The sequence below is a fragment of the Ischnura elegans genome, chromosome 9 (genome assembly GCF_921293095.1).
Source record: "Ischnura elegans chromosome 9, ioIscEleg1.1, whole genome shotgun sequence".
NCBI lineage: Eukaryota > Metazoa > Arthropoda > Insecta > Odonata > Coenagrionidae > Ischnura > Ischnura elegans.
The window spans coordinates 91,228,255-91,250,303 of NC_060254.1; the positions used below are offsets into that span (position 1 = coordinate 91,228,255).

General features: G+C 39.8%; 1 protein-coding gene across 1 annotated transcript in view; it reads left to right on the forward strand.

Moving 5' to 3' along the window:
• Nucleotides 1-15,298: 15,298 nt before the first annotated feature.
• Nucleotides 15,299-22,049, forward strand: part of LOC124164995 — a 46,955-nt gene continuing 40,204 nt past the window's right edge. Inside the window, exon 1 of the mRNA XM_046542233.1 lies at nucleotides 15,299-17,359. Coding sequence (XP_046398189.1) covers nucleotides 17,208-17,359 — 152 coding nt within the window. The 5' untranslated portion in view covers nucleotides 15,299-17,207. The remainder of the gene's footprint in view (nucleotides 17,360-22,049) is intronic.

The window sequence follows — 22,049 nt, forward strand, 5'->3', positions numbered from 1 at the left end:
AAATATCATCAATATGATTGCGCAATCTCACCCATTTTGAGATTCATAGTTTCAGACAATTATAATCGCAAATTTTCGTCCAACCGTCATTATTTCATGTCCTTAAAAACCCAGATTATTAAATAAAATGTTGTGCAGGTTGGAAAAACAGTTTTCATGGTAACTGCAAAGTGCGTCCAAAAATGTTTGAGTTGCCATAGCTCAGTAAATAAGGAGTTGCGACCTCATGTTTACGGACAAAAAGTGCTTAAAATCCTCTCCCCTACCTCCTACTGAAGTAGTAAAGATTCCTCCTGAAATACCCAGTATTTCTTGCCATGGCTACGCTTCAACGAGTCGAGATGCCCATCTCTCCGTTTGGTATCGTAAACGATTGCTCACATGACTTTAACTAGGAGACGATTACGCCCAGAACCGAGCTGGCACTAAATGCTAATTCAGCGGACATCCCTGTGTCGCTCCATTTCAGACGGATTAAAGTGAGCAGTTTCTAGAGAATAATTACGAAGAAAGAAATAGTGTGAGAGACAATAAATGTAGGAGATAAAATCTCCGAAACCTTTTCGGCATATTTGAGTAGCCACTTCGTTATTACTAGTCGCCCCACAAGATTCAAACTGGATTAGCACCAAATTCTCCTTCCATAGGTTACTCCTGAAGTTATAAGCAAAAACTGGTTTCATATATTTTTGCAGAATGCAATTGGGCGTCACATTACCTCTTTCCTAAGAAATATTCATTCTACGTCAAGCGCTCTGGCAATCCACACCGCCACGACGGGTTGGTGTGGTGGCTAGAGTGTTGGCTTTCAACCCAAGGAGCTCGGTTTCAAATCCCGGCGGCTGCAGAGGATTTTCAGAGACTGCCCGATCCCTACTTTAAGGTTGTGCAGAGGACAAGACTCCGTCCGAGGGATGAGACGCTAAGCCGTGGTCCCCTAGGCGCTTTTCGTTAAGAGAAAGGACGCCGGGTTTCTCTCCACCCTTCCTTCCATACCCTTCCCTCATGGCGCAAATGACCTCAGCTGTTGGTCGCCTCCAACAAATACGACGGCGCATTTCTATATACAGACTGTGCCAAGGATGGGGGAGTAAGAGCGCTGCATATTTTCTCTATGACCTTTGACCCCCATTATGATACTCGGAGGTAAAAAAATCAACAATACGGATCTATGAAATGCCTAACCGACTTTTACCCTTCAAAACCTATGGTTTGACACGTTGGGTGTCATGATGGCCCGACTTTTACCTCTATGAACTTTGACCCCTATGGTGACCCTCGGAGGTCAATTAGTGAATGATACGGGTATTTGGACAATGCCAATGACTTGAGCACCCTATAAAGCCCATGGATCGACCTTTTTGGTATGCTATTCCTTTTGCCACCCTTATGACCTTGACGGTGACCTTACTGGGTCAAAGGTTGAATTTTCTTAATAAAAGTGTTATTTTCGGGTTTCTCGTGTCCGAAAACCACAGAATTGACAATTTAGTCAATGAAATTAAGACTTTTTTCTATATCGATTTTTTTAAACATTGAAACCCCATAAGGCAAATTCAAAGTTTTGGATTGGACCCACATTTTCAGGTCAAAAGGTCAAAATTGTAAAATTTTGCTTGCACTCAACTAAACTTAGGACCTTTGCCCATAAGTGTACCAATTTTCATGAATATTGCTCGACGCAAAGTTACTAAAATTACAGGTCAAAAATGACACACGACCCTTGGCACAGTCTGTAGGTACGTACCTAATAAAGAGAGTCAGTTACGCCTGGATTTTATGGGATACCTCGTCACATGCATTCACGAGTCGCGGGTTGCCTAATTAATTCTTAAGATCGTGTTTTTAGGAGATACCAGAAATGCTCATTCGCCGATTGCAGATGGAAAATTATTTATTTTTATGGTGGACTAATAGTGACACGTTCTAGCCTAATTTTTATGACTAGGGGAAATTTAAAAATCCTCAGGTTGCACGAGAGGTTCAACAATAAAGAACATGCGTGCGAAAATATATCAGACAGCGTGGTCTCCACAGGAACCACAGCACATCAAGGGAAACTAATTATAGATGCTAAATTATTTCAAGGGAAGTAAAGGTAATTGAAAGTGATACAAGGGCGGCTTGACAACTCAGCACCGAGAAGAGGCTGGCGGGGAATATTTTATGCATGACCTCATGCAATCCTCGGCTTTTAAAGAGTTTTGACTTAGTTTTGGAAAATCAGGAATTGCTGAGAGTATATACAAATAATCAAAGACTGGTAATGCATGAAAAGTTGGTTACTTCACTTTTGATGCCATATATAAAATATATTTCGGATAAAATTGATGAAAATTGCGAGCTTCACAAAATACAAGTTTAACAAGTGGAAAATATATGCTACATGAAGAACTAGCATTTTATAATTCACAAGTCTGACAGTAATTTAGTCCTATATCTATTAAATATAATAATTCTATCCAAAATATATACCCTGTAATATATACCCCAAATATACAGGTTGTCCGATTTATCTTGACCACCCGAAATAACTTTTTTTCCAGATGCAAATTCAAAAATGTGTCAAGCAAATGTTCATTAGCAGTCAGGGGGACATTAATCAGCATGATTGCCTTCCTTGTAGCTTTGTTATTTACAAAGATATGAACAGCGGATGGCACCCTAGACGTGGACGCGGTTGTGGTCCCGGGCTCAAAGTGGCTTTTGTGTTATGTTTTGACTTACTTGTCATTTGTTAACTGCTAACTCCGGTCAGTGGATGAGTTTCTTATGTTTTCATACCGTTGTGTTTATGTTAATGGTCCACTGTGCTACATTTATGAATAAGTGTTTAGTAGAGAAAATGAATTGCCGAATAAAAAATTAAGGGTGCCATTTAAAAAAGACATACCGCTGTTCATATCTTTGTAAATAACAATGCTAAAGGGAAGGCAATCATGCTGATTAATGTCCCCCTGACGGCTAATGAACATTTGCTAGACACATTTTTGAATTTGCATCTGGACAAAAAGTTATTTCGGGTGGTCAAGATAAATGGGACACCCTGTATAAACTGGTAACTTTTCACACCTACCTATCAATTTTTAATCAGGAGCAAATAGGTAACACTAGCGATGGTCATTACTATTTGAACATAAATGATAGAGAAATTATAATTCTCAAGGAATGGTCGGGAATATAACGAGATGCATGTGGCAAATTAGACCAAATCAGGGAGAATATTAGAATCATTTTTAAAACATCTCATTCATTTAAAAAATAAATTTTAAGACAATTACGCTAGTTTCTCATACCAGTCACATTATGTTTCTAAACTATAACTTTCATATTTAAATTCAACAATCATGAAACATTAAATCGAACATTCTGAAGGCTAAACTTAATTCATCAGGTTCAGCAGCTAATTATTTCCAAAAAGAAAACTCTAAATCTTGTGACGTAATATCAAAGAAAATGAACGGATACAACGACTAAAGTCATCACTTAATCCCAAGCAGTCCGATAGCTGATCTGTAAGAATCACTAAGTTTGCAAGTTTAAAGAGCTTTTATGAATGATTCCTTTTCTAGAACATATTGAATGAAATATATTTATTCGTGCAAATTACGCATGAATTTTGGTAAGAAATATGGTATTTGGGAAAAATAAAGTGTAATAAATGAAAAATAAAATAAAAATATGGAATTATTAATTAGCTCTTCCATGGTAATAACGAGAAAGAAAAATCTTAAGCCACCGTTACATTTTCAGCAGTGGCTACATGAAAATGTTTTCATAGGCTCTTGCACATACACAAGAGTAAGAAGCCATTGATTAATTTTCATAGTAAAACTGGACTTTGCATTGTAGTACTGCATTATTTGGAGAAAGAGTATATTTTTATGAATAATAAAGGCCAGGACAATGGGTGTTTAATTTTCAACTGGCTGGTTTAGCAACGATCGACTTTTTCCAGGAAAATCTGATAAATAACTGCCGTAATCTTTCTCTAAAACCCCAAAAAGATCCATCAAGATTTTATCCAGACGGATGGAAACTGAATTATTATCTGATTGAATGATAACAGGCAGAGAAATGAGATGCGAAGAATACAACCGACTTTTTTTCTGTTGCTTAAGGAAAATGATTAATCGCCAAGCAAATTCGAATGCTTAAGAGAGTCTATGCATTTTTAAGACTAGCGTATTTGAACGTCATGAATCAAGAAAATAAATAACTTCCATTAATTGTGAAGCACAGAGCCAGTTTTTAATTTTACTTAATGAAATTTACCATCTTCTTTCGATTTACGTTCAAACCAGGATTTTTTTTAACGAATAGAATTATGGATTGTAGTAAAATTCCAGTTATATGTACTCCTAATGATGGTGAAGAATTGCTTTCAGTATGTACTGCGAGAAAGATCATTTTTTTTTGCGATTAAAATACACGCCTTATGTTCGTTTCCATCGTAATCAAAAAAGAAAAACTATCGTTTACAACCAAAACTGAAAATTAAATCGCTTACATGCAAATCCCTGGAATTAAAATAGATATGAAATAGGAATGTTGAAACTGATGGAGCTATAAATCATTAAATAAATTTATATTTACGGAATTATCTTTATCTTGCGTGAAAAACTAAGTCGAAAACTGCTTGGTATTTGTGTTTCAAATTAAACCATTGGCTGAAAGAAATCACATGTACTCAAAATTCAATCTTCAATTTGAATTTTAATTCACTTGAAGTTGATTTAAAAGTGACTTTCATTCAAAATGAAGACAATCAATGTTCAAAGATGTGGGACAGATTCATAACAGCTGATTTCAAAAGGGTAACGGACAGATTTCAATACGGTTCCAGCTTAAAGCTGCATATTTTGAACTATTCTTCACAAATTTTAAAGAAATATTCGCTTTTACGACGTGATCTATCGCCAAATGATGCAGGAGTTGAAAATATCCCCTGACATCACGCAGCGCCGTTTTCCCTGAATTTGGCAAGCACTCAATGCCTCAAAAAGTCTGCTTAGGTCTTCAAGCCAGCCGTGCGTAAGCACAAAAACACAGGCCTAAAAAATTCCCTTCCCTTCACCCCATTCTCGTCTTCATCTCCGCCCATTATCTTCCGATTGCGCGTTCCATCAGGGACCCACATTGCCGCGAAGCTTCTACACACAAGAAACGACGTAATATCCACCGCTATGGACCATCACACGTTCTTGCCTTTTTTCCTCATATTTATTCTCCTGACCGCTTCGATTTAGTACCAAGACTAGTGAGGGCCGGTTTTAGACATTTTTCCAGTGTATGCCAGAAACATTCCGCTCCAACCCCCTCAAAAATAAACCTGAGAGGTCGTAGGGATTCTCTCTGGATACATTTTAAAATAAATAAAAATAATTTATGCATGGATATCCACTTTACGATATATTTTTACTTATACAATAATTTTGTGGAGTAAGTTAACCCTCAACCTTTAATGTCCTTTTTTGATTAATACCTAATATTGGACTGGGCACTTTGGCGCCCTCATCCTTTGGCTCCCTAGGCGGCCGCGTACTTTGCTTACCGCTTTAACCGGCCCTGAGTCTAGTACACAATATAACTTATGCGTGGTTTACAACTGTTCAGTTGAACTAAAACAAAGCCTTAGTGGACATTCAAGTTCATTTTACTTCTCCGCAAAGTTTCAGCTGAAATTTAGAGAGAAATCGTGGAGGAATTCCTACTAAGAGGTCATATAGAGGTTACTTACTATAAGTGGCCATCCATCATACAATAAACAGATGAATTAGCCGCGCACCGACCCGTAGCTGCCCGGTCTACAAAATTACAAGGCAGTACCAAGCAAGATTTAGGTGTTTAAACCCAACTGAGAGTTTGGGCAGAGGTGGTCCTAAAAGTACCTGTCCCACTTAGCTACCCCAAAATGTACCTAATATCTAAATTAACTGCATCTCTTTCCCTCCAGAAAATTCTTTCTGACCACAGCCTTGCCAATGAAACCTCCCTATGCTAAACTCCGTTATGACAAATTGCCTAACTTATTGCACTTATGCCTATCCCTATTTTTTTCTTGTCTCCCTTATATTTTTCCTAACTAGTCAATAGCGCAGGCAAAGACGGCTTTCTACAATAAGAAGAATTTCTTGTAAATCTGAGAAAGCAAGCACTGAAATAAGGAAGCAATTCATTAGATGTTGCCTATGGAGCATGTTTCTCCATGGAAGCGAGTATTGGAAGTTGACAAGCAGCAGATCAAGAGTGGAGGAATTCGAAATGTGATGCAACCGGAGAATGATGAAGATATAACGAATCAACCGATTGAGCAATGAGGAAGTGCTGAGAAGAGTGGGAGGAAAGAGAACTCTTCTAAAAACCTTAAGGAGAAGATCTAATTGGCCACATTGTGAGGCGTGATAGCCTGATGAAAACAATAGCGGAAGGGCAGGTGGAAGGGAAGAAGGTCAAGGGACGGCCCCAAATGAGTTTCATATGACGGGTTGTAAAGGATGTAAAAGAGAAGAAATATATATAGGTATGAAAAAGCTAGCGGAAAAGAGAGAGGACTCTGGAGCTGCGTCAAAATAAATCTAGTATCCAAACTTTTTAATCCTGTGATGCCGAGAGAAATGTAATCAGCGAGCATCTTTCCATTGAGTATGGAATTTAATGTAGCACATTTTTCTCTGAGCACTATAATAATAATAATAATATAATAATAAATAATTTTATTACTCCACACACAAATTACATGAGAATAGCAAAATTGAGTAATTTTAGGTAGCCGCGAAGGATAACCTGTTTGAGGCTACCATCCTAAATAATAATACATTATGCTTTACACATAGTGCTCATTTTGTTTTACCTTGATAATCCATACTAACAAAGCTTAAGTGCGTACATGAAAAAACAACTAAAGTAGTACTTATAATTCGTTTACATCAATATTTTATAACAATATTTGTTCTGCACTTTCTTCAGTGAGAAGCCAAAAATGTGCATTTTCCAAAAACTTTGTCAAAGACTTTGAAATACAGCATGACTGGGGTAACAAATTAAAAAACTTTGGTCCTACGTACAAAAAACATCTTTTAAACATAGTCAAATTTGGTTGTGGCAAGGGCACACTTATTTTACGCAGGGTAAAGGGAGAAGGCAGGGACTGAAATATTTTCTATATAGACTATATGTCTGAATCAATCCCCAGCGGCGATCCTCCAATTCGATTTGCCCTTCACCGTTCCTCAATAGCCTCGCAATACATTGCCGTTCTATTTCTGTCGCATTCTTTCTAATATCTCCACTATTTTCCTCAATTTCCAGCCCGCCTGACACGTGCGACGCCGAACCAAGGCCTTCTTCATAATTCCTTTCCGTCCGGAAGTGGTGAGGGCGTGAGAGATTCCATTCGGGCCCGTGATGTCATTTCCACTCCGCATCCTCAATCTCACGCCTCGCGCCGCGCTTCCCTGCTCCCATGATCGATGGCTCATGTTCACTGCGCAAGGAAAATTGCATGCCCAGCAATATACTGGCGGCGACATTCGCCGGCATGACCATAATCAGTGTTGGTATGTAATCGAGTGAAAGCGATCGGATTACCTGTGACGATTACTATTACTTCAATTTTTACTTGTAAAGATTACATTTTTACGAAATTTAATTTTACTTGTGGGGGTGAGATACCAAGGGATACAAGCGATTTTTGCTCTAAACAGAGTTAGGTGCATACATAGATTAGATAAAGAAAAAAAACGAGATAAACGAGATCTTTATTAGTGCATTTGATTTTCCACCTGATGTCAGCACAAAACCGAGACTCACTCATATTCTTTGGCAACCAAGTTCTTGTATATTTCTTCGATCAATTTCTGAACCTCCCTGCATTTAGAAAAAAAATCACTTGTACCCCATAGCTTCTCACCCCATCACTTGATTTTACTCCTTACGATGAAAGAGGAATCGTTACTTGCTCGTAATATACGATTACTTTACCGATTTAACTTATTTACCTAAGCCTACAGATAACTTCGAATCCCTTAATACCATAATTGGCTTATTTAGGTTCAGTCACCCTTATGTTTTAGCCTACTAATGATGGGTACAAAATATAACGCCCCTTTTGCTGTTACAGCTGTTATAATTGTACGAGAGCGCAAGTTACAACTTTAGCTACATCTATAACTAAATTATTCCTAATTTTCACTCCTTTAATCTAATTGCTAGGTGGTCTCCAGAGTGGACAATCCTACAAGAAGTACTTAATTGTAACATTAATTCTACTGATCACTTTTAAAATCAGTAATTTATGCTCGTAATATATTCCTTATTTTACGAAGTAACTGTTTTTGAGACAAATTACTTTTTCTCGGTAATTTTACGAGCACTGATCGTTATATTCTAGACAGTTATTACCGGTTTATTTAAGCTTATCGTTTTGAGTTTTGGAAGACAGGAGGAGCCGAAGCCTCCCTCCAAAATTTTCCCCGGACCCTTTCGGTCAAATTGAGAACTTAATTCCAGCATACATTTTCCTTCTGGCGCACATCCTAGCACCTCCTCATTTACATATCGTTTTTCTCAAAATATTCTTTACGCAGTTTTATTCGCAAAAATTTGGGCTTTTTTATATCTGAGAATTTTTTTTAAGAGCCAGGCCTATTTTAAAGAAGGATTCATAGCGAAAATAGCTCCGACTCCGCTGGTTAGGTTTAAATGAAATCTGCATCCTTTTATGAGAATGTTCTTCCAAGGTTGTAAGCAATTACCTTCTCACGCGACTCCTTCAGTTCTACAGCAGCCTTTTCCTTCATCTGAATAGTCTATTATTGTTCTCTCCAACTTCCCCCATTTACTTCCTTTAGGAACTGGATTTATCTTCAGTCGCCTCTAAATACCTCCTTCAACGTAGTTATACGTATACCCATTGAGGTGGCTTTAGCGGAGAAAGATGTGGGGGGAAGGAGGAGCCAAAGTCTCCATCTACGATTTTCCCCGGATCTTTTCAGGAAACTTAATTAGAGCATATATTTTCTCTTCTGATACAATCTAACGTCTCCTTAATCTCCCATTGTTTTTATCAAAATTTTATTCCCTCTCCCATTGCGTCCACTGTTTCCAACAAAAAAGTGTTAGAAACAGTGTTAAAGGATAGAATGTTGGCTTAACGAGGGTGAGGAGGGGAATAGGCCTTATTGTGAATTTAAGAGGGAAATTCATTCGAGACTGCCAGAGTTCTTCTTAAGTACTCCATGAAAACCTATTTCAATTTGGAAGAGCAATTTAATAAAAAAAAATTACGTCCACAAAAATGTGGGTAAAAAAACCTCCCCCCTCATTCGCATGAGTTTCCAGTTCACACCAACCGCGACAAGTACCTTCTTATTTGATTTTCTTGCCACCTATCTATCATTTTTCACTCACCTCACCCAACCTAATCCTCTATCCTGATTATAATGTTTCCACAGCAAAAAACACGACATCTTAATGAGCCAATCTCTTTCTAAAATTTACTCAGAGTGAACTTAATCGATTTCCTTCCCTCCAATTCCCCTTTCTATAGCACAATTCTCTTCTTTAACGCGAATAATAAAGAATAATAACAATTCTATTCTTTACCACTTCGGCTATTTTAAATAACCTTGCTTGTTGTAACCTAAGGAAATGAAGAATTTTTGCTCTGATATACTACCTAACGTAAATGCGTGAAACTTCTTATATTTAGTTTTGGAGAATCTATTAACCGTGTTTTAACGGTAAATTATCCATATGATATGTTAATTTTATTAACTGTTTCATGTATACAGACGTTTGGAAGATCATTTGATATAAAAAAAAGCCTTGGTACCCAGCGAATTGGATTAATCGTTGTCACATCCAAATTTACCTCACAGCAAACCTATTCTTGCTCTCATATACTACCAATCTTCATGTTGTGAACCTTCCTATATTTCATTCCAGTGAATTTGTTAACCGTGGTTTAACAGCAGTTTATCCACATGAGATATTTACCGAATTATCTGTCTGATGTATACAGCAATTCTTGGAGATCATTCGAGGTAAAAAAACGTACCCAACAAATTGGATTGATTATTGCTACATCCAAATTTAACATAACGAAACCTTGAAAATGGCATTATATGCCAATGCCTGGGTCAGTTGAAATAAAGAAGTGTGGAAATAGATGAGTACTCTAATTATGTTAAATATTAAATATTTACACCGAATTACGTCGGAAACTGCATATTCTATGCATACAAATTTACCTGACAGCAAACCTAGCGTATAGGCCTGTTTACACGATACATTAACACGTACGAGTTAATGTACGTTTGCGTGAATGATTTTTGTGGACCGGAACGGAACATGTACGAAAGCACTAATCAAATTAGAACAGGTTCTATTTCCTGTGCATGCATTCGCACAAGTTGGGTAGTTACACGGTGCATTTTGGCGTTCATTCTCGCCTTCATACATTTAGACATTAACCCGTACGTGTAAATGTACCGTGTAAATAGGCCTTATGAGATGGTTTCTCGGAAAACCTCCTCAACTTTTGCATACACGAGAGGGATCACAGTGGTGCCATGGCAAAAATAGAAAAGTAGAAAAAGAGAGAGTAATATTTTAATGGAAATGGAGTCCGAACGAGTTTTTTCTTCTTTCGTCTTCTCTCGTGATCATCGATTTTCCACATGTGAAGCCTTCGTGACTTCTCTCCGCCGGTTCGCTGTCGTTGGTTTCTTTTCCGCCTCCCCTTTCGAGGCGATGAAACGCCGTTCGGAGTTAATCCCGCGTGAAAAACCCTCTCCCACTCGTACCCATTCCTTAGCAAGACAACCGAACTCGACTCCTCTCGCCGCGGCGAACGCACACGCAGCTAATGCCACCGCCGTGCGACGCCATGTCCTCCACGACCCCGCGCTCTTGAATGATCTCTTGTATCGCATCGAATCACTTCCGATCCGCTGAGTCGCTATATTATTGGACCTAAAATTGCACGGCTCAGCGCAAACGCGCCGCTGACATTCGATTATAGTGTATGGATGAATCACCAGCGAGTTTTTTGGCACTTTTATATTAGCTTTTTTTATAAAAAAAAGAAAAGCATTTCTAAAAATAGCTTCTTCAATTGAAGGAATAGAAGGATCAACAACTTTGCTCTTTCCACATAGTGATTTATTAACACCGACCATGGTTTCGTTACAATGTAACATTATCAAGATGAAAATTCAGGTAAATAGATTAAGATAGCTTGATAAGGTTACTCTGTAACGAAACCATGGTCGGTGTTAATAAATCACTATGTGGAAAGAGCAAAGTTGTTGATCCTTCTATTCCTGCGATTATGGATTTCCACCAAGTTACGCCCGCTACGATTAATTATCTTCCATTGAAAATTCCGATATCAGCTCACCGTAAGCACTTCTTTTTTTCACCACAAACATCCATGATTATTGAATTTTTTTAATAATTTCCGAATTGCATTTGCGCCAATTTACATAAAATCGTCAATGTTCTCTCACATAGGTTTTGCTCGAAACATTGACGCATAGAGCCAGAATATTATCAATCACATATTTCAACAAAATCTACAATCTAATCTGCAATCATTGGCATTTAATAGTTTTTTTTGCGTGAAATAGCTTTTTCTACAGGAAATTCCGATATCAACTCATCGCCAGCACCAGGTTTTTCGCCAAAAACATCTATGATAATTAAAATTTCATTAAAGCTTTGGCAATTAACATGAAATCGTCAATTTTCTCTCAAATAGGTTTCGCTACCAGCATATCTAAACTAATACATAGAGCCATAACTTTTTGCTTCACCAATAAAATCTACATTTGAAAAAGTATTATTGGCACTTAAATAGTTTTTCCACTGAAAATTCCGATATCAACTCACCGCCAGCACTAGGTTTTTCGCCATAAACAACTAAAATTATTGAAATCTCATAAAATCTTGGAAAATTTACATTAAATTGTCAATTTCCTCTGAAATAGGTTTTACAACCCATATATTGAAATTAATACATACAACTATAACTTGTTATTTCACCAAAATATCAGCAATCATTGAAATTTGCAAGAGAATGAAATTTTTAGATAAATTTGTCAATTTTCAGCCATGGTTTGAACCCTGTCATATGAGCAATTTATATCATCATCAGCTCCACACCAACATGGGCTCATTATGAAAAACAGTTTTAAAGGATGACACCTTTGAATTTTCTCTCGCTCTGTGTTTATGCATATCCAATTAAATTGATTGCTTTTTTTCTTGCTCGGCGTAAAATATGTCTCATTTGTTCAAATCATGAATAATCCTGCCTTAAGCATAAACATTTTTTCACCAGCTTCACAACATCAACATCAACTTTTGACAAGTATTATATGCAACTACCACACTACTCAGGATAAGTAAATTTATTTTTAATAACTTAAAGAAAGGAAAACTTAAAGGAAAGAAAATAAATAAAGAGTGACGTGCGATTGAGAGGATACTAATTCTGAATATTCTAAAATAAAAATGATAATATTTTTCCAGAGATAAAGTGGCTTGATGAACGCTAAGAAGAATGAATAAGTGATATCAAGACTCTTGGCGCATCTTCTTGGGCCTCGTCACTCTGCATAAGGGTTGAAATCCAAGCATTACTATTTGCTGCACAGCTATCAAATCCAATCTCGTGGAATTATTTACACGATATATATTTCCCCTACTTATTATCATATATCATAATTTGTCAATTATGAAGTCCTTCTCATGGTTCCTCAAATTTATTTCTGTTCATAGTTATTTTCATGACCTTAAAAAAAGTCTCTTCGCAAGGTCCACACTTCCACATCGAGAAAAGTAACAACTGACCATTGTAAAAAACTTACCCTCCGATGAGGGCTGGGCAAACTACAGGCCGATGAGTATTTGAAATCAAAATGCCGCTTCAAATGTATTTGAAATGCAAAATACAAAATACCTTTGACTTCGGTATTTCAAAAGCGAACTAAAAAATAGCATTTTAACTACTTATTAAGATACAAAATACATTGGTATGGAAACTAAGATATCTTGCAAAAAAAATAACCTGCCCTGACACTTAATGGGTAGCTGCAAACATGAAGAAAACGATTCTGACTAAAATGAAGTAATCTCTGAAGCATTGTGTTACAGAAGTGTAATCAGAGTTACTTCAAAAGTATTTTTATTTTTTTTACATTTTAGAATGAGAAAATACCAAAAATCTTAATTTTAACTAAAAAATACGTTCAGGTCTTGCATTTGAATTATTAAACACAAATAAGAAATGTATTTCAAAATCGTATTTCAAAATATTTGTATTTGAAATACTGCCTACGACAAGAAACACAAATACCAAATACAAATTACAAATATATTTCTAGTACATATTTTAAAACATTTATATTTGAAATACTGCCCAGCCCTGCCTCCGGTAAGAAACACCGGAAAGGGTGGGAATGAAAAGCGTGACCTTCAAGTTGGGATGCAAGGATGTAGTCCCACCGCCACCAAGGCCGGCGGCAAATTCAATATAATTGAATCATTCCTCCAATTAGGGTAACATTCCAGCACTGTCATATCTTAGGACAGATCGCTCTGCATGCAGATATCTATCTCCAAATCCCCCTCACAATCTCTTCTACTTCTGGCATATATATATTTTTTTCGTTTTCTGTTGGCTCGCGTGGATTTGTTGACTTTCTAATGTGAGGTTTGTGTGTGTGAAAGAGTGGGTTTCCCTCCCCTGTCTCCCTCCTCCCACAGCCTTCCCCCACCTCCTCCGCCCCAGATACGCCGCTGCCAGCTCCAGGAATGGCTTCCACCCACCCCACGAACCTCCCGAGGCGGCAACAGCAACAGGAAGGGGGGAGGGAGTGGGTGGGGGGGGGATGGTGGGGGTAGGAGGAGGCGATGACGAGGAGCCATATCGCGTAGTCAAGGGAAACGACCTTAGTCGTTCTCAGGTCGCACGCCCGAAGACAAGAGGCCCTTTTTCGACCCTTTCTTCTGGACCGTGCCCTTCACGCTTCCCCCATCCCATTAATCTGGGGACGTTTGGAAAGGAGTTCGTGTTCTCTCTCCCCCACCCCCTCAACTTCCAGCGGACTCTCCGGAAAACGAATGAGTGCCGCGACTCGCGATCGTCTGCTGTCTGCGGGGCCTGGTGTTTCTCGCCTCCGGGGCGGTCCGGTGTTCGTCACCCGCGTTGACAGGGAGAGGGAGGAGAGGTGGCCGATAACGAACGCCGGTGAGGCGCCAGCGAAGGGCCAACGACGGAGGTGGATTTTTGCCCCGTGGGAGGACAGTCTCCTTCGCCCCCTCCCTAGCCGTGACTGACGCACTCGAAGCGCGTGCCTATTTCGCTTCTATCCTTTCTTTCCAATGCGAGAGGGTTCCGGAGCTCAGACCGTGCGCGGCGGTAGAAGTTGGCGGTGACAGCGCGAGTTCGCTAGTTTACAATTCAAAGTTTGGGAAAAAGTTGGAAGATTTGACGACGGAATAGATTCTGAGTTCGCGGCTCGGATATAGGGAAAAACGCCGAGTTTCCCTCCGGCCAGTTCTCTTTCCGTTCACATATTCACCGTGGTGAACCCAAGATAATCTCGGCTCTCAGAAAAATTGAGACCCCCATAAGTTTGATAAGAATTTGGAGATCGCCGAGATTGAGCGCGTATTCTGTCTGTGCGGAAGATCGTGAGGTCGATAGACACTGAACTGAAGTCTCTCATCGAGAAAAGACGCCATATTTCGATGCCATCAGCGAGGCTGGCATATTGATAGTTGGATAAGCGTCACGGACAGAAGCATTGGATACGCAGCCGTCAGTTGCGAGACAACCAGCCGAATACAACCGCTGCTTCACCCTGACTCGTGAATTCCATCACTCTGTATCTGCCTAGGAAACCAAATCCAATTAAATCCAAGAGACGAAGAATAGGGAAGATCTGAGAGCCTTGAACGCGTGGAGAACCCTGTGCCTTCGTGACCAGCGGCTGCGGGCCGTGGGCATGTGGCCCTGGAGGAAGTACACCACCCGCCGGACCCCAGCTCCGTGGACTCCAACCGACACTAGTAACTTAACAGCCACCCCTAATTCGCACGGCAGTAACGGTGCCTTCGACAACAACAACCGCGTGGAAAGCGGCGACAGGAACGGTAACAACAACAGCGTCGCAACTGCGACCGTCGTAGGCGACCGCCTCCAAGCGTCGCTCTACCCTCTGGCCGGAAGTCACCCGGTGGGGGAGCGGGAAAGGGCTGAGAGGGGGTGGGGAGGGGAGGAAGCGGGGGTCGGGCCCTCGAGGGACGCCCCCTGGCCCCCCAGGGCGGCCCACCCCTCGCTGCTGGCGGCCCTCGACGCAGCCCTCCGGCTGGAAGAGAGGCAGCGGCGGAGGAGAATATTCACGGCTCCGTCACCAAGGAGGACACCGCACTGAGGGCGACCGGTGATGTCTCCAACGAGGGGCGGAGAGTGGGACAAGTGCTTCGACAATACTCTCTAATACTGCAGTGACGATACTCTCACAGTGCAGTGGCAATACTCTATCATATTAGTTCTTTCTTTTTGGGTTGAGGACTTAGGAACGAGATGAAAGAAGGAACTAATACAATCCACTATGATCGCAGAGTAAGACTTTTTAAAAGTGGCATTGTGTTCATTGATATTTTCTCTCGTCTATGGTGGATGGCGTAGACCCAGCGCTTCCAGTGATCATTGACTATATATAGCATCCTGAAAGATTACATCCGAGAGAATGGAGCGATCCAATCCCCCATGACCGAACTCAAAATCACGTTCGCACAGGAGGACACCGCACTGAGGACAATCAGTGATGTCTCCAAAGAAGGACCAGTGCTTTGAGTGACAATACTTTCTCATATTAGTTCTTTCTCTTAGGGTTGAGCACTCAAGTGCGAGATAAAAAATAAATTATATTATCCCCTGTGACCGCAGAGTAAGACATAGTACACAGGATATTTATGTCCACAGTGATAAGCATAGGCTCAGCGCATCAACTGGTCATTGACAAATCATAGCTGATTATCTTTTCTCCTGAAAGAATGCATGTGAGAGAAAAGGGCGATGCCGTCCTCTATGACCGCACTCAAAGACGCTTCTGGCTGATTAAATTTTCGTAGTTCCTAGTCGAGTTTAGTTCGCGGGGAGAGAGAGCTTCTCTTCGGCGGACACGGCCCTTTGGCTTTCAGTTCGTCACTCATTCATACTCGCCCGCTCACGGAAATGGGGTGATTATTTGATTCGTGATGAAATAGTGCGCATCTTTCATTTTTTGTAACGGGTAAGAATGTTGTGAGAGGGGTCAAGAGATAGTAGGTTCCCGAGAATAAAGGGTGATAAATTTGATATTATTACGGAAAAGTGGAACATTTTTCAAATTCGACGTGAGGTATTATTAGTTACGCTCTCGATATCTCTGAACTGGTAAACAGTGTTTTCCGCGCAACTCAAAATGAGCGAATGGTGTGAGCGAAAATTCTTAGGTAGAGGAGAAGAATATTAGTGCAAAGGCAAGACTTAATTCCTCGCGACATCGATTATTTCTTAATCAGAGAAAACTTTTTTCGAGCAACCGCACCATTTTCAAGTTCTACGTTCCATGCATAGGACCGCTGCAGGAAGATTATGATCAAACAACCCTCATTCTTTCCGTGTCTTTTTAGCCATCGCCACAAATCCTGAATAAGTCTACACTGGTGGGCGTGGCTTCGACTCTATGCATGGAGTCCACCGTGAGTGCTCTTGTGAGGCATTGGAATATGATAGGTAGCCTCCTATCCTAGCTACGGATTGGATTATCTCTGTGAGCGAGAGTTTGCAGCTTTACGCCCCCTTTATTCTCCCCTGCCTCGAGTCAGTCCACATCACCCAACACGACGTCATAATCGGTCCTGAAAAGAACTCTCTAGTCCTTCCCCAGTCACTTCCCCACTGTGCTGCCGACTGATCCGGTCTAAGGTGACTCGAAGTGAAAGGAGTGACATCGACTACCTGTTGAAAGTGATACCGATGGTACAGTTTTATCTTCTATTCCTGCCCAGTGCGTGCTTGAGTGAGGAGTGTATGAATCAACGGGGCAAAGTGTGAGAAAGTGAGGGCCGATAGTGCACCTTTGACGCATCCAACTCTTCGACAACCGTTAGGAGCGGTGGGTGGCCTGCTCGCTGGGAGCGGGAGCATGGGGGAGCGGCACCGCCCCCGCGGTCCGTTCTTCATCTTCGGCAGCGTGTCGGCGAGGAGGCGGGGGCCAGCTAAGCACGAGGGCCCGCTGGCGGCGGGGGCGCCCACCGCCCTGCCATCTGGCGCCAAGAGGAGGTCCGTGGATCAAAGGTGACTTGAAAACCAGTTCTTTCAAATGCGAGAAAATGTCACAGACGAAGATAATTCTCCCTCCCTCAGATTAAAGCTCGCAATCCCCGGATCCCGCGCCGAGTGCTATGACCTGTTAATTCTCATAAGCAATAGCAGCGGGCGTTACTTAGTGGAAATCCTTAATCGTAGGAATAAAGTCAACTTTTCCCGGAGAGATATCGTGGAATACAATATCGAATGATAAATAAAGATATTCTACTGTACACTAATTTAATACAACATCCCACAACACGTGTTTCGATTGCCTTGCAATCATTATCAGGTACTAACAGTTAGTCTTTTAACAGTTAGTTGAAATAAGCTGTTAAATAAAATTAGTGGGCAGTGGTATATCTTTTTTTACCATTCATTTAATCGTTGGAGTTGAATAGAATCTTGACTTTTGAATTAGGAAAAGAATCTTTACTTTTTCCACATGGTAATTTATTTTTTCCTACCAAGGTTTCGTTATTTCATGGTGATTACCAATGGGATTCCAATACAGGAGGCAAAATGACATGGCGGTTAAGTGTTATATTGTGTGCCGTTTCGCACGCATTTTATTCGGCGGCGCCAATATAGGTGTGTATCTCGTTCAGCGTGACTCTCACCATTAACCGTAGTGGAAGTGGCCTTTTTTAGTTGACAATCGTGCCTCAGGCGTTAAATATGTGGTTTATATGATTTATTGGCTCAGTTTCATATTACCGCCGTGTATTACCTCGAGATAGTGAAAAGTGGATATAGATGACTGGTAGCGCCGCGAGTGGCGATTTTGAAATTTGATTTTAATGCACGCGGGGGGACAACAATAGGGTGGTTTCCTATTATTTTTTTATTGCCTAAATCGAAAGATTATTACTCCTGGAGTACGAATTTCACACTTTTAGATTTTTTAATGACGATATCTATTTTTCGCGATTAAACGAATAGTGAAAAATTTCAAGCGCGCGAAAACGCGACGGAAAAGTAGGAATGATGGGAAAAAGTCCGAGTGACGTATTTCTGGTTCCCCCTGCCGCCTTGTGAGATGACCTTGGGGAGAGGCTTGAGCGCTGATACGACGTAGGCTGCTAGCAGGTAGCTGAGTACCCTGCTAGCTAGTAGCGCTTGGCTTAAATAAGGATTATTATTCCCCTATCAAACGAAGGAAACTTTCCGAACTTAGGTATTTTTAATAGGTGATTCTTATTACATGTTTCCCTGAGCTCTGTGCCTCATGCATGCGTTGGTAATCTCAGACGATGTAAAACTCCTATCTACTCGTATATAAACTAGGTCCCTGTGACGTCACGTGGATCGGAATCCCATTGGCGCCAATCTGGCCTTTTTCAAATGATGTTAAAATTGACCGTTGCCATTCGTCTGGGATTTCTAAAACCAAATAATTTGTATATTATGAATACGCTAATGGTGGGTTAGCAATCGCAATCATTGCATTTCGTTTTCTTTGATGAAGGATACATAGCTTTAAAAAGTTATGTATTTGGCATCTCTCATCATCATGCATATAAATTTTGGTTAAAAGCCATAATTATACCCATTTTTATAATAAATATAATTATACCTTCATTTCCCCGTGAAATTCAGATCACTTTGTCCCTCAGCGAAGCGTGTGGCGACTTTCGAAAACCCATTTAGATGCACGGTCGGTGGCAACACGTTTAGAGGCCTACTTGAGGATACTCTTTTGTAATATTCTTGGCCGGTTCTACCAAAAGCGAGAAAATTCCACAGATGAAGGTCCCCCGCCTAGACTCAGATTCAAACTCTCATTCCCCGGATCCGCGTCGAGTAATACGACTTATTAAGTCTTGTTTACAATAACTTTATTTTACTTACAACTAGGAGGAACTATGGTTAAAACTCAAAATTTTGTTTCACAAAGAAATAAGTCTTTTTTTAATAAAATGATAATATGCCTGCCTATTTTATGAAGTTAAAGTTTACAGTCCTTATCTTATGATTCTATTACCATTACCATTTTTATTATATCATTTGAATTAAATGATTGGGTAGTGGTGCAAAATGACCTAGCCTCCGACGCACTCTAATTCTCAGTTCCACCACTACTACTACTAACTCGAAAATAGCATCCTATGATTAACAATAAGTGAAAAAGGCGTAAATACAGAGATAGAGAGACAAATAGACAATTTAAGAGATACCGGGAAATTCGAGGAACACGATGGCCAATTCCGCATTTACAAATAAAATATATTAATGAGCTATTAACAGGCTTCCAACAGTTGAGTCTTGAATAGATTCCTATCAGCCAAAATCAACATGTATTAAAAGCCGTCCCGATATGAATAGCTCCAACTTCCTAAATTAAATCATATAACCGAGCTGAGGTGTACGACTTCATAGAAGCTAAAATCATTGGTTGTTGACTATAAAAGAGCCAAGTTATGCCACTCCAGCGAAATTGGTGTTTTGGACCTTGTGTGAGATGAAATATATAATCGGGTAATACAGTGCACTACCATTTTCAAAATTAATTCGGAATAGTGGTTAGAGGCAATTATCAATGTAACAAATGTTTTACGCGCTATCCCAAAATGAGGACCATTTTCGTAAGCGGATATTTATTGTATTCTTCTTAATATCGAGTAATTCACAATCACTAGCCTAATTTTTCTTTCAGCCAAATACCACCGATGTCTCTTGAGCGATGTCAGACTATTGGGATGTGCTTGGCATCATTCATTTACATAGTGCCCTATAATTGCAACCTCTGTCATTACGGTTTTCATAAAAATGGAAGTAAATGCAATTCAAGAAAAAATTATATTTATTTAGGATTAATTTTTATTTTTATTGGTAAATTATGCATTCATTGAACTATGGGCGTACCAAGCACAAATACTTTTAATATTCGACTCTTGAAAGTCAGGATACGGACGAAATCATACTTTGCTTAAGAATGTACTCTGGATAAAAAAAACTTTAATGAATGACTTTTTTTTTTTAACCATCCCCGGCGCCGGATTTTTTCTCCAAAAAAATTCTAAAACTTCGATAGTAAAATAAAGAAGTGATATATTGGGTCGTTCAAAGTCTCTTCTCCACTCCTCAATGACTTTAATTAACTCCTTAATTAGCAAACACTAACAATTATGATTTTATCCATTTACTACTATCCATAGCCTTCCATGTACCCAGTGGCGGATCTATAGGGTCTATATGTAATTTTGTCCGGACCCCCACTACTTCTGGGAGGTTACCCCTTACTAAGCCCCCCCCCCCTTGTCCCTATCCTGGATCCACCACTGTATGTAGCTATCTCTTGCAACTCATAGCGACCACTCGACAGCCAGGATGTCAAAAGATATTGACTGTAAGTTAGTTTCATTTCGCCTCTCTTCTGCCTTAGTTTCTGAGGCAATCTTCAATGATTCATGGTTGCTAAATCTTCTACCCCAGGATGAAAATTTTGGATTGAAATTTGTCCTACTTATTATTACACTTTAGCATGCTCGTGAGGGCAGAAACTGATAATGGCCTTACATGAGAAGAGCAGGAGTTCATATTCACCATTGAAAATTAATATTATGGTAATTTTTCACTTAGGCAATGGTCTTAACTTTTAAAGAACAATTTGTAGTAAAATATGATTTAAAGTTAAGTCCGTTTTCTTATCATTTTGGCAATGTGGAGTTCAATGGAATGATTATGGGACCAAATGTTTTCTTTCGCAATACCTGGCGAACAGAGGTAGCCAGAAAAGGAATGCGAGCAGAAGCTACACGTAGGCATGAAATGCAGGGTAACTACAAATAAACAAAGCCGCGTAATTAATTAGTGTCATACAATCTTAGAGCCTCAATAAGTTAAACGTAAGTTTTCCCCATGTTTTCAATCGAAATTAAATTTTATAGATAACATTTTCCATAACGAATAAATACAGAGTACATCATCAAATGTTTTCCAGGAGAATCAGTATATCTAGGATAAAACTAAAAAGCTGTCCGTAAATTGAGAAACACCTTATAACCTGAGGATTACGTCTTCTATCAAAAATTCTTGTGTCTTGATCTATACGCAATTTCCCCTGCAAAACAAAACGCGGTCCTAATACATACGGATTGCGAAAATCGTAAACGTCTCTTAATATTAGCTATGCAAAGCAGATATATCTATTCTAAAATGATGAAACAACTATTGATACATCAAATTATACATCATTTCTATTGAATGTTGGGTTGTATAGTAAAAAAGTGAAATGATTGATATCAGTCATTTGGTTGCCATCTATTTACAGAGATCATAGCTTAGATTGCAGAGGGGCAATAAAAACAATGTCATAAAATGATGGAATGCCGTGAAGACTAAGAGATCTTATAGCGGCGCCATTCAGATAAGCCCGATAGCACGGAATAGCATACTTGGATGAAAAAGGCTGCCGATGATATTTTTCGCGCAAAATTACAGGAATAAAGCACCCTAGTCACGGCTATACACTTATAAGAGTTTCTGGGCCCCATAAGGTAAGGAAAATGATTTCGCTCCATCGCATTTCGACACGTCATTCACTAGTGCGACCTGCTTGATACTGTTTGGTCACGAACAACCTGTGACAACCATGAAGACTTTACGAGCATAAAACCATCGCTTACATGCGAAGTGGCCCTTTCTAATCATTGTGTATGATTCTAACAACTGGTAG